The 12,232-nt window shown below is 34.5% G+C and overlaps 4 protein-coding genes across 4 annotated transcripts; 2 read left to right on the forward strand and 2 right to left on the reverse strand.

Annotated features, from left to right (window-relative positions):
- Window positions 1-313: 313 nt before the first annotated feature.
- Window positions 314-2,040, reverse strand: Tsp_06962 (flavin-containing amine oxidase domain-containing protein 1). The gene is made up of 8 exons (XM_003380767.1): window positions 1,914-2,040; window positions 1,768-1,883; window positions 1,549-1,554; window positions 1,339-1,372; window positions 1,247-1,297; window positions 750-996; window positions 594-677; window positions 314-512 (listed from the first exon to the last, which is right to left on the reverse strand). Exons 1-8 carry the CDS (start codon window positions 2,038-2,040, stop codon window positions 314-316), a joined length of 864 nt encoding a protein of 287 aa, XP_003380815.1.
- A 770-nt stretch (window positions 2,041-2,810) lies between these two features.
- Tsp_06963 (DREV methyltransferase family protein) lies at window positions 2,811-3,704 on the reverse strand. The gene has a single exon (XM_003380768.1). It carries the CDS (start codon window positions 3,702-3,704, stop codon window positions 2,811-2,813), a length of 894 nt encoding a protein of 297 aa, XP_003380816.1.
- A 1,075-nt stretch (window positions 3,705-4,779) lies between these two features.
- Window positions 4,780-6,640, forward strand: Tsp_06964 (probable elongator complex protein 3). The gene is made up of 4 exons (XM_003380769.1): window positions 4,780-5,013; window positions 5,049-5,404; window positions 5,470-5,764; window positions 5,828-6,640. Exons 1-4 carry the CDS (start codon window positions 4,780-4,782, stop codon window positions 6,638-6,640), a joined length of 1,698 nt encoding a protein of 565 aa, XP_003380817.1.
- Window positions 6,641-7,953: 1,313 nt separating this feature from the next.
- Tsp_06965 (WD domain, G-beta repeat-containing domain protein) lies at window positions 7,954-9,016 on the forward strand. The gene is made up of 5 exons (XM_003380770.1): window positions 7,954-7,987; window positions 8,051-8,194; window positions 8,261-8,411; window positions 8,632-8,668; window positions 8,849-9,016. Exons 1-5 carry the CDS (start codon window positions 7,954-7,956, stop codon window positions 9,014-9,016), a joined length of 534 nt encoding a protein of 177 aa, XP_003380818.1.
- The last annotated feature ends 3,216 nt before the right edge of the window (window positions 9,017-12,232 follow it).

A 12,232-nucleotide genomic window follows, 5' to 3' on the forward strand; every position in this document is an offset into this window, starting at 1 on the left:
ATGTGATGAATTTCATTAAAAATTATACTATATCTGTGAAACGTGTCATTCTCTCTGACCTTGTGCAAGAGCAAATTTCACTGCACTACAAAAGCCTTAAATAAAGCTTGAAGAGGAAAAGCTATTGCATTGTAGAAAAGTAGAATGAAGGTTTGTTTGTGTAAAGAAAGAAAGAAAAAAAATTAAGAATATTTCGTGAAGTGGAGTAGACTTTGAAAACAACTTGGTTTAACTTGGTTCTTAGCAGACGTGAAAAAAAACAACAGAATAAACATCTGCTTGAAAAGTTAATGACTTGATCAATACGTTGCGCTTATTGGCTGAAAAAGGCTTTCTCCAGCACCAGCCCCGCCCCTCTTCCCCGTACAACATACGGTCCATGTGTAAAAAAAGGGTCAATCGTAGCTGACTGACCTTCTGCTATGAACAATTTGATCGATGGCAGCGCTTTTCCTCCGTTCAGTTTCCACAATCGTCGCCAATCGTTCACTTTCCTCAGTCCAGATTTTTGCCTTAAAAATAATTAATAACCGTGTACAGTTGAAAATATTTGAATTTTTTATTCTTTGATGAAACATGTCAATCTCACTCACGTGTAACAATCATAACAACATTGGCAATAATGCTCGTCGCAGCTGATGTGATGCCATTTTGCACTTTTGAAAGTGGTACTACATCTGAAATTAAACCATGCGAAGCAATGATAAATAAAAATTGAAATACCACATCACAGTGTAAATTGGGATCACCTGTCGGACAGTTTCAAAATGCAGACAGGAATCACATCACGGCAGCCACGATGGGAACATCGAAGTACGACCGCATCTTTGCCGTTGGCAATCTCTACCAGACGGTTTACACGCTGTGGGCGTGATCTCGATGTTGTCGATTTGATGATCGTGCGTCGTTGAAGGCGATCACTGGTCTGGCGCAATCGAGTCGCCATTGCATTCGGACACATCAACGATACTGATGGTGTAAAACAATACCAACCTTCTTCAACCAATTATTCTATATTTGGTTATCAACAGCCAACACTGATCATCAATACAATAAAGCTTGCGCCTTGGTAAAACAAAAACTTAACAACACCTACAGTATGACAACTAACGTATACCTAACCGTCAAACAGCTGGGTAATTTAGTAGAAGTCGCAACAAAGTCAAGTACATCTAAAAACAATAACCAAACAGCACAATCAAGAAATAACTTAATATAAATAGTTTTATAAAATAAAAATTTAAACTTTTATTTCGATAAAGTAATTCAGGTTGTAATCGTTGCTTTACGCATAAAACTTCACCGTTTTTTAATATAAATTAAAAAATGCATTATAACTTTCAAAAATTGACAAAGTCCCGCTAGACCAACACTAATTATAAATAATCAACAATAAAAAACACTCGACCGCAGATCATATCAATTCTACTTCTAAATAAGTTCAGCTTTGGAAAGCAATGATTTTACTGAACTGCGTGATTTTAGAGATGCTTTTAACAACAAAAATAAAAATAAAAAATAAAGTAATATCAAATACATCACAATTACCCCAAACTATATAATATCAAATAATAATCTGAACCTCTGATGAAAATCATCCATCAGCAACAATAAGTTAATTTTATCTTTTTCATTCTTAAACTTTTATTTACAACTTTACATCATTACTTTTTAAAAAATCATTCTCAACAAATTATTTACATTTTATTTTTTAAATCCACTAACATTCGATTAGACTACATCAAATGCACCATATAAAATTCATACCTGAATATATTTTCCTGTCTGTACAATATTGACTTTTGAAATTTGTCGAGTGAGGGGAAAAATGGCTACCGAAGATAGGCTGCTATGGATGGGTGACCTGGAACCGTACATGGATGCTTTATTTATAGAAAACGCTTTTCGTCAACTTGGACAATCGGTGAATGTTCGAATGGCAGTCGATCGGAACGGTAATGCGGCTAGATATTGTTTCATCGAGATGCCGGATTCGGCGACCGCGAGACGGGCAATGCTCACCATAAATGGAACCGACATACCAAATTCCAAGACCAAATTTAACCTCAGCTATGCAAACAATTCAAACAGCAATTTAGTTGAGTACAGTCTTTTCGTCAACAATCTCTCTTCTCAAATCAATGACGCTGAACTTTATCAAATTTTTGGTAAAAAGTAAGTGAAATTTAATTTCTCTGCATACACTGTTTTTCATTTTTTCCTATTTCAAACGAAATGTTGTGATGTATATATATACATTTTTTGTATGGGTTTGATTTTATTTAGGTTTATTTCATGCCGTGGTGCTAAGGTGTACAGAGGTCCGGATGGCCGTAGTCGATGTATGGGCTTTGTGCGTTTTAGCAATGAAACTGAACAACAACAAGCTTTGGTGGAAATGAACAGAAAACTTATTCGTGGGAAAAAGATAATGCTACGAATAGCACCGGTTAAACCGCGAGCTCGTCAGGTAAACCGATGTACTACTACTGTTGAGCCAAGCGTCAGCCAAACTTATCATTATGATCACTTTCGACAAGCAATGCAGGCATGGCATGGTTTGAATGTTAGTTGTCCTCCTTTTGTGGATCAAATTGTTGAATACGAAACTTCCACTAAAGATACAAAAGATCTTATGCGCTCCAGTGAAGAGCTCTATACGGCTTTAGAGCAGACTCACTGGTATCCGAAAATTTCTTCCAACTCATCATTCAATCAGTTATCGCGTTGAATTACTCATTTTTCTTTATTATTATTATTATTAATTTACAATCTGTTGATTAAAAATTATCAAAAAGTCAATGCATTGTTTATTTATCTGCAGTGAGCAGCAATAATGCACAGTCCAATACGTAAAAACTTTTCATCATGTCACCTTCAGAAAGATAAGGCAAACGGGTAAAACGAACAACATTAAAACCACTGGGCTGCAATACTTTCTTGACAAAGCATTCCAACTGCTCTTCAAATGTATTACCGTTCAAATCAATCCACTCCTTGGGAGCATTCGATTTGCCCTGATCTGTGTATTCGACAAACTGATACCACGGAAATACAACAGCAATCAGTACGTAAGCATTGCAAGCGACCGCTTTGGTATGGATGTGTCGAAGTAATGTCAAAGGTTCAGCGTGACGATCCAACAAATTAAGGCAAGATATGATTTCAAAGCAAAACCGTTCATCTCTCCATTCATCAATTCCAACAACTTTGATTCCATGTTGCCGCAATCTTAACCTCATGATTGGGGATGCTTCAGTGGCTGCAACATTTGGGAAAAATTTTTTCAATTTCAAAGTAATCTGACCATCACCAGCACCTAAATCCAAACAACCGCTACCATTCTTGGGCATAATGTCTAAAAAACTGTACAACTGTTCGGCCGAAAATAGAAACATCGAGCCACGTCGTAAAAGTCCATTAATACAAGTTTTTTCAAAAAACAGTCTCAGCAGTGATATAGCAAAACCGTGAAACAGTTGCAAAATAGTCGAATCCGATTTTCGCTCGCTCTGTTTAATAAATTCAACCGTTTCGGAATCAATGTTCATTTTTACAAACGATTCTGCAAGCACTGCCGAGCGAAATCTCGCAGTATCCAATGCATACCATGAATCATAGCTAGTGTTATTCATCAAATCACAGCTTTCTCGTTGGAGAAAAAGTTCACTAAGCCAACGATATCGTGCCAAATAGAAAGACATCAACAGTATACGATAAAGCTAAATTAATTAAGCGCTTGAGAGAAACACCCAGAAGCAAAATTGAATGGGCAATTTTTAATGAAAATCAAACTTAGCATTCACCCTTCCCATATTAGCAAAAATACAAAAATCAAACCAGAAACGCGAATTAAAGATCACATTCATTAATGACGTCACAAAGTTCATTAGTGAAACAATAAGAAGCAAAGTGAACAACATGTGCAAAAATGGACTTACATTTTACAGTAAATTGTTACTTGGGTCAGCTGAAATGTTTCAATTAATGCTTGCCTTTTCTGATAACTTCTCTTCTTGGCTGAAATTGCCCAGCTTAATAATAATCTTCGGCAAAATCATCCGCGGAGGTCATCGTTACTGTAGAAAAATCAAGTCGTAACATTGCATTCAATTATGAAGTTTTGCTGAATTGTACTGAGTGTATTTACACCGTTTTACTTCTTATATTTACGTGTAGAAATATTTAGTTGAATTTAATTTAAAAAAATTATAATTGACTTACATATTATGTAAACAGAAGTGTAAAATATTTAATTTAATTTTAAAATTTTACGTGCAACAAACACTTGTTCAACTGTAATATTTCCATCATTGCATTCATTTATTCATCACATTTATTGAACGTGGATTAGTTAATAATTCGTTTTGAAAAAAGCAAGTTTAAATTAGCTGCTCTACGTGAGCATGCATAATAATACTTGCGAAAAAAGTATCAAAAAAAGAAACATCGCCTAGCAATAATTTACTGTAACTTAATAATACTTGAATATATTTATTACTGTTTACTTCTCCTATTTTAATGTAATTTTTAATTTAATTGAAAAAAGTATTATTTTGCTTATATTTTCTACAATTATTTTACATTTCGCATAAATTTTTAAGAGTTTAAAATTTAACTTATCATGTTGATCATTGAACAAGTCGTTGGAATATGTTCGATTCATGAAATAAATAATTATTGTCCGAATGATAGTTTATCTTATTTTTTTCCTTTTTATTTGTAGTTTTTTGCACTAGTATTGCTTTTTAAGTTTTAAATCTTCCCCGACTGTGAAAAATGCCGCCCAAAGGCAAAGACAACCAAGCTGAATTGATGGCGTTAACTGTAACGGAGATTGTGGCGATTTTAATCGAAGCACAGCAAAAAGGAGAAGATGTCAACTTGAACAAGCTGAAGTGCGCTGTTTCGGTGAAATACGGTTTGAAGAGTCAGCCAAAGCTGGTTGATATTATCGCTGCAGTGCCAATGTCGCACAGAGAGTTGCTTTTGCCCAAACTGAAAGCGAAGCCGGTAAACGTTCATTTATTGTATATTGAAAGATGAAGAAAAACGAGAACAGTAATAACAGCTGCGAAGTTGTAATTGTGTTTGCGCAGGTTCGAACAGCAAGCGGAATTGCTATAGTAGCTGTGATGTGCAAGCCTCATCGTTGTCCGCATATTTACGTAACTGGCAACGTGTGTTCCTATTGTCCGGGCGGTCCTGATTCAGATTTTGAATATTCAACGCAAAGTTACACCGGATATGAACCGACTTCGATGCGAGCAATTCGAGCACGGTACGATCCATTTTTGCAAGCCAAAGGACGTCTTCTGCAACTGCAACAATTGGGCCATTCAATCGACAAAGTCGAATATATTGTCATGGGCGGCACTTTCATGTCTTTGCCCGACGACTACAGGTGACCGACCAGTGCAGCCTAGAATACAATTTCCATTTTTTTACATTTGAATATTTAATTTTCAGAGATTATTTCATTCGCAATTTGCACGATGCGTTGTCGGGTCATACGAGCCGCAACGTGGCCGAAGCAGTGCGTTATTCGGAACGTAGCAAAGTCAAATGTATTGGAATAACAATAGAAACTCGTCCGGATTATTGCTTGCAACGCCACTTGTCGCAGATGCTTTCCTACGGTTGCACTCGGCTAGAAATTGGACTGCAAAGCATCTACGAGCATGTGGCTCGGGACACGAACCGTGGGCATACTGTAAAGGCGGTATGTGAAGCGTTCCGCTATGCAAAAGATGCGGGATTTAAAGTAAAAGCTAAGAGCAAGAAAAAATAGTAAAATGAATAATAATTGTACGCTGTTTCGCTTCAGGTAGTGGCTCATATGATGCCAAATTTGCCAAACGTGAGCTATGAAGAAGATTTGCATCAATTTCGAGAACTTTTCGAAAATCCCGACTTTCGACCTGACGGTTTGAAAATCTACCCGACTTTGGTCATTCGTGGAACTGGAATTTATGAATTGTGGAAAAGAGGCAAGTACAAATCGTATCCGGCCGAAACGTTGATCGAATTGTTGGCGAAGATTTTGGAAATCGTACCACCCTGGGTGAGGGTGTACCGAGTGCAGAGGGATATACCGATGCCGTTGGTTTCCAGCGGTGTGACTTACGGCAACTTGCGGGAATTGGTGTTGGCAAGGATGAAAGAGCTGGGAACGAAATGTCGCGACGTTCGCACGCGTGAAGTTGGCATTCAAGAGATTCACAACAAAGTCAGACCGAAGAACATTGAATTGATACGACGAGATTACGAAGCCAACGGCGGTTTGGAAACGTTTCTCTCTTTTGAAGATCCCGAGCAGGATATTTTGGTCGGCCTGCTGCGCCTGCGCAAAATACCCGACGACAGTCCAAACAAGCAGCCAGAATTGGCCGGATACCGTTGTTCGATGGTTCGCGAATTGCATGTCTACGGTTCTGTTGTGCCGATAAGCTCTCGCGATCCGGACAAATTTCAACACAAAGGTTACGGTATACAGTTGATGAAAGAAGCCGAAAGAATTGCCAGAGAAGAGCACAAATCCGAAAAACTGTCTGTCATATCTGGCGTCGGCACGAGAAATTATTACAGAAAACTTGGCTATGAACTCGACGGACCTTACATGTCGAAAATGTTGACCTGATCAATATGCAAATGGAAACTTGATTGGCGGCAATATAGTACGCTTGTATTATTATTATTAGTAAATATTGAATAATTTTCCCTATTCTATTTGAAAAATAATAATAAACGAACAAGCATACTAAAAACCGAAAAAATTGTTATAACTGCTAAATCTGCTTGCTACATTACAAATTGTGCTTTATAACATTTTATGTCTTTTTTCTTTATCTCTTCTGCCGGAAATTTATCCTGCGTTTCCAATTGATAAGAAAAAGTATGCAAAATGAAAAGAAAGAGATCATTCAAAGCGGAAACATTCTCCCATTTGTGAAAATTCATATACATGGGCTTCATTTTACAGCTGCACATAAAAGCACCAATACATTCATTCCCATGTGAAAAGAGAAAAAAAAGAATTCAATTTTATACGCAACATAAAAGGCGTTTTGATCAAGTAAAATTTTCTACAAATTGCAAAGAATTTCGCAATTTTGCATGCAACATTATTAAAGAAGAAAATCAATGACGTTGCTGCAACAGCCTGCGTGTTCGTTTGGCAAACACAATAAAACTGCTATTTATTAAGATTAATCTCCGAGGCAAACAATTTCATTTCTTATTAATTGTAAGCTCATTTATGTGCAAAACATGCTAATTTAAATTTAATAACATTGTCATCAGATGTGAGGAGAACGCGGAAGCGTTGTATCATTTTTTGAAATCTCATTTTGAATTTGAAATGTTGGTTATTTTTATAATATTGACCAGTTTTATTAGAATCTATCTACAGAATGAATATTTCAAACTGTGCACCGAATACACAATGGAATATCTTATCTTTGTGGGCATCCATTTTATCATACAGGAAATCGATCATCGAGAAAACAATTCATTACTCATTTTCAAAAATTTACATAATACACGGAATCATATAATCAAATGAAAAAGAAAGCAAGCTTAAGTTGTGCGAATTGTTCAAATAAAGAATTTGAATTATTTAAATGAAATGTGAAAGTTTCAAAAATTACTATTGCAAAAGTGAATGAACAAACAAGAAAGCAAACAATTTTATAAGTGCAAATGCATAAAGGAGGAGAAAAAGAAGGCAGTTGTGAAGAAGAAGAAGAAGAAGAAGAAGAATATTCATGCTTGAAGCTGCAACTGCTGTTTGGTGACAGCAGCAGAACTAATAGATTCATATTATTGAAGAAGCATCTCTTACGAATGTGCTTCAGTTGACAAAGAAACGCGCTTCACGTTAGCGTTGTTATAAAACATTTTTCAAAATTACCGAAACAATCTGGAAAAAGTTTAAACTTTTTAATTGAAACAATGGCAGCTGCAGCTCAAGCTAAAAACAACCTCGGTATGTGCTGTATTTCACAATTGATATTGTTCGCTTCATTGGTTTTATTGCTTAAATTTGCAGAATTTGCAAAACAAAATATTGGAAAACAATACGGAGTTTTGATGAATGGCTATCAAAAAGGTGACTGGCATGTTACCAGTACAATATACGGACCCAATTGTACCATCTTAGCACCGGGAAAAGCGTTAATCAAAGGAAAACAGGGTCTGATTCTTTGTGGCATTTGTAGTCTGATTTCATTGTTTATTACTTTACGAATGCTTTTTGTAGCCGCTGAAAATTATTGGAAAGATTTAAGAGATGAATTAGGTGTCACAAAAATTGACATAAAATGTGATGAATTAAATGGAAGCGGTGAATGGTTTTTTGAAAGAGGAGCTTACAAGCTTTTCAAACAAGACAAACCATTGCAAGAACGAGTGTAAGTTATTCTTTATCATCGTTAACGAAAAATTTAATTATTCTTTCAAACATAAATTTTCTGATTGAAATGACTTTGATTCGTTTCCACATGAATGACAAACACTTAAATCCTCATCGCCTACCATATATCATCCAGCTGTTTATTTATTCACAAGAAATTTAAATTCACCTTTTCCGTTTGAGTGCAAATTGTCTTAAATCTTATTCATCTATTTCAGGTATATAAAAATTTGGCGAAAATATGAAGGCAAAATGGTGATTCATTCATATATATACAATATAGTCCCTGACAGTTCATAATTGCTTGATTGAAGCTGAAACGAATTGCAAATGCAAGAATGAAATTCAAAAATTCTTAAATGCATAATAATTTTCTGAATGCAGAATAATGTAGAAATTTGATTTGAAATAAACATATCAACATGTGAAATGCAGTTTTACATGCAAGTTGTGGTGCAAATTTATCTACAAACCCGCGCGCATCTACTATGTGTATATACTCTAGTAGCATTATTACATTGTTTGGATAATATGAAAAAGTGGTCAAGCAGAAGAACAACTACTGAAAAATTGCAAGCCCAATATGCAGTGACTATTGCATAATGGTGAAAATTTGCACATTCATAAAGGTTGACAATTCGCCTACACTCAGCAAATTTTTAAAACAAAATGACGAATTTTTTGTACAAAATTTTCATCTTCATTTGTCCACTCAGATGTAAGAATTTCAAATTCAAATCTGTTTCATCTATCTATTCTCTATCTAAAAGTGGAATCACAGCACGCGTCAGTGAGGATGCTCTTGGCCTTGATATTTATTTATTTACAAATTGCACGTTTGATTCACGGCATTCTCATTCGATCATTAATTTCCCCCAAAAATGCCATCTGAATGGGAATTTTCCAAGTTCAGAATAATATTTCTGGGAAAACAATAAATTAATTTTTTATTAAAGTAAAAAGGATATTTCCAAGTATCGATGTTATTTATTATCAGTGGTCAAAACCGGTTGTAATAAAATGCAAGCAAGCATGATAATAAATGCCGGTAGCTTTTCAAAATTGACAACTCTGCGAATGTGCGTTTTTATTTTTACCGAATATATATATATTTGTATGTATGTATGTATGTATGTATGTATGTATAGACATATAACTGCCTAGGCATCGTCATCGATTTCCAGAAGTTCCAGAAGTGTGCAATTCTGGAAGTTGCACGTCAAATTGAAAGTAAAAATTATAAGACTGAAAAAGACTGCCCTAATTCAGTTTGATTCATGCGAAAAATTTCTTTATGATGGAGTTATTTTAAAATAGCTCCATTAAGAGTGACCATTTTGCATCAACTGGCTTCAACTACCAAAAATAGATTATCTGAAAGTTGCTCGCGTGTTTTCAAAATACTGAAATAACTATAATAAAACAAAAAACATTGCCCGGCTTAAATGCTTGTCTGAATAAAATTCTTAAAGCCTTACTACTTGCACCTTTGAAAATGCAAACACTGAAGAATGATCAATAAATAAAGCGCAGCAAAACTGATTATGCAAGCATGAAAAGGTCAACCGAAATGTAAAAATTACTTGAATATATGATGAAAAACACATCCACCAACCTACACACACACACACACACATATATATATGCATTTTAAAAATAACTTGCAACATATTGCATTGCAAAAGTTGTAAAAGTATTATCATGTTCCATTTAACACTGATAATATATTATTCTTTTCTTACTTAATCTTTATTCATAAACATTTTACTGGAAATGAAATGACTCACCGGCAGCAATAGAAAAACTACTAATAAGTTATAAAATAAATCTGAAATTACAGATGCCAAAAGATTGCAATGTTTAAAATATGCTTAATACAACTACTACCTTAAAATAATAATAACAACAACAGCAATAAGAATAATAACAATAATGTGACTGAAAAATATCTAATTGAACACAACAAAAGTTCAAATAATAAACTCATAAATATTTATTCTTTTAATTTATTCAATTACTGTCAATTTGTATTAACAAACAGATTGTTTTCTTCACAAATTTCGAATAATTCGAAAACCTATGAACCATTTTCATTATTGTAAAAGAGAGAAATTAATGACTGAAAGAAAATTGGCGTAAAATGGCGCACAAATGAAATAATAATATTGACGTGTTGAAAGAGAAGATAAATTCATACATTTTGCTAGCAGTGTTGTTCTAATCGAGTGTAGCGGATTAAAGTATTCAAGCTTTGATGTTCTAATAATAGCACTTCTGCCGAGCATTAACCGTTGCAAAGCAAAGAGTAGAAATAAATGAATAAGATGTGTTTGTTTTACATTGAACATGGAAATAGTTTGAAACATCAGTTTCCAAAGTCTGAATGATCAATCACTACTACCACTACTACTATTACTGATCAATAAAAAAATTCCACATTAACAAAAAAAACCCTGATCTGATCCGAGGGATAGACTGACAGATATAGTGGACAATATCTGCTTAATGCTATAAAGGAAACAAACAATCTGAATTAGAAATGAATTAATGAACGAGATTGAAGTTCGCACTTTAAACTACTGCTTTGCCACGCTTCAGTGATACAATTGGTCATCTGAATTCAAGCCGAGCAAGTGTGAACTCTGTTCAATGTGGATGTACTTGCTTGTTCGAACGCCGAATGGTAGGTAGCAACACATCTGCAATGGCCGTCATTTTTATAGAAAACTCTCAAAATTCCCTTCTTCAGTGCTGCTAGCTTTCCGCCTACTTGAAAATCTACTGTTAGCCGCGTTTCTTTAAGCACAGCAAAAGAAAAAAGAAACAAAGTTGCTTCTTCTTCTTCTTATTTTTCTTTTTCATTCAGCTTTTTATTCTTGTTGTTGCTTTACTTTTCAATATTTATTAAATCCCTCGCTTTAGACGATATGAAACAATGATACGTCTATTATAATTGGCTTAAAATTCATTTATAAGCTGGAGACTTTTCTGAAAGCTTGGAATTCTGATAAACACTTCCAACAAGCAAGCAACGCACTGCAACAGCAAACCAGCTTGTAGCAAGCAGCAGATTATTATTGTCTGTTTATTTTTTACAAGTAACTATTTTTCTTGGACAAATTCTCCAAAGCTGCACTGCATATTCGGTAAGTTCAATTTTTCCCTTGTTGACTGTGCTGATAGATAGTATATCTGTTTTCATAATTCAACTCATGACAAAATAACACAACAACAGTTACTGCGGTTAAAGAATTTTAAAAATGCCTCAATTTTTATTGTTTGAGCAATAAAATGCTTTAACAAGGTTGAACTGTTTTAAATTCACGAACAACCCTATTCCCCCAACGTAGGATGATAAATTGTCCATGGATGGAATGAATATGTGAAGCATTGGAAATGAATTTCTTAATGTATTCAGTCATGATCACGATTCAGTATTTAAAACAACACCAACCACAATTATTAACTGCATGTCAATTAAATGTAATATTAAAATTTAGCGAACGCTTCAAACAATCTATATGATGCACATGCAGTCTGCAGATGAAATGAAATAAAATATCCTTTGAATTGAATATTTGAAAACTTTATCAGTTGGAGTATTTTTGAAAATTGTACAACAACTATAACATATTATTCATTTTCTTCAGTTTTTTCAACACTACCATCAGTAAGTGCTCAGATTAAAAAATGTTAACTTTTTGAAATTGCAAAGTAAAATTCATAAAGCGGAGAGACAAATAAATAATAATAATAATAATAATATGACAGTTCAATAGTAAAATATTGCACTTATTTCGGTTGAAGGCAAATAATAAT

This window comes from Trichinella spiralis (assembly GCF_000181795.1).
Source record: "Trichinella spiralis strain ISS 195 chromosome Unknown Scfld2, whole genome shotgun sequence".
Taxonomy (NCBI): domain Eukaryota; kingdom Metazoa; phylum Nematoda; class Enoplea; order Trichinellida; family Trichinellidae; genus Trichinella; species Trichinella spiralis.

Excerpts from the sequence above, each read along its gene's own strand:
- Tsp_06962 (XM_003380767.1), bottom strand. The coding sequence starts at position 2,040 with ATGTCGGTTCCATTTATGGTGAGCATTGCCCGTCTCGCGGTCGCCGAA. Across the intron at positions 1,884-1,913 it reads AACATTCACCGATTGTCCAA|CATCCATGTACGGTTCCAGG; the intron begins GTTGACGAAAAG and ends CTATAAATAAAG. Across the intron at positions 997-1,246 it reads ATTACTTTATCGAAATAAAA|AAGGTTGGTATTGTTTTACA; the intron begins GTTTAAATTTTT and ends AATTGGTTGAAG.
- Tsp_06963 (XM_003380768.1), bottom strand. The coding sequence starts at position 3,704 with ATGTCTTTCTATTTGGCACGATATCGTTGGCTTAGTGAACTTTTTCTC.
- Tsp_06964 (XM_003380769.1), top strand. The coding sequence starts at position 4,780 with ATGCCGCCCAAAGGCAAAGACAACCAAGCTGAATTGATGGCGTTAACT. Across the intron at positions 5,405-5,469 it reads TCTTTGCCCGACGACTACAG|AGATTATTTCATTCGCAATT; the intron begins GTGACCGACCAG and ends TTTAATTTTCAG. Across the intron at positions 5,765-5,827 it reads CAAAAGATGCGGGATTTAAA|GTAGTGGCTCATATGATGCC; the intron begins GTAAAAGCTAAG and ends GTTTCGCTTCAG.
- Tsp_06965 (XM_003380770.1), top strand. The coding sequence starts at position 7,954 with ATGGCAGCTGCAGCTCAAGCTAAAAACAACCTCG. Across the intron at positions 8,195-8,260 it reads GTTAATCAAAGGAAAACAGG|CCGCTGAAAATTATTGGAAA; the intron begins GTCTGATTCTTT and ends TGCTTTTTGTAG. Across the intron at positions 8,669-8,848 it reads GAAAATATGAAGGCAAAATG|TTTTACATGCAAGTTGTGGT; the intron begins GTGATTCATTCA and ends TGTGAAATGCAG.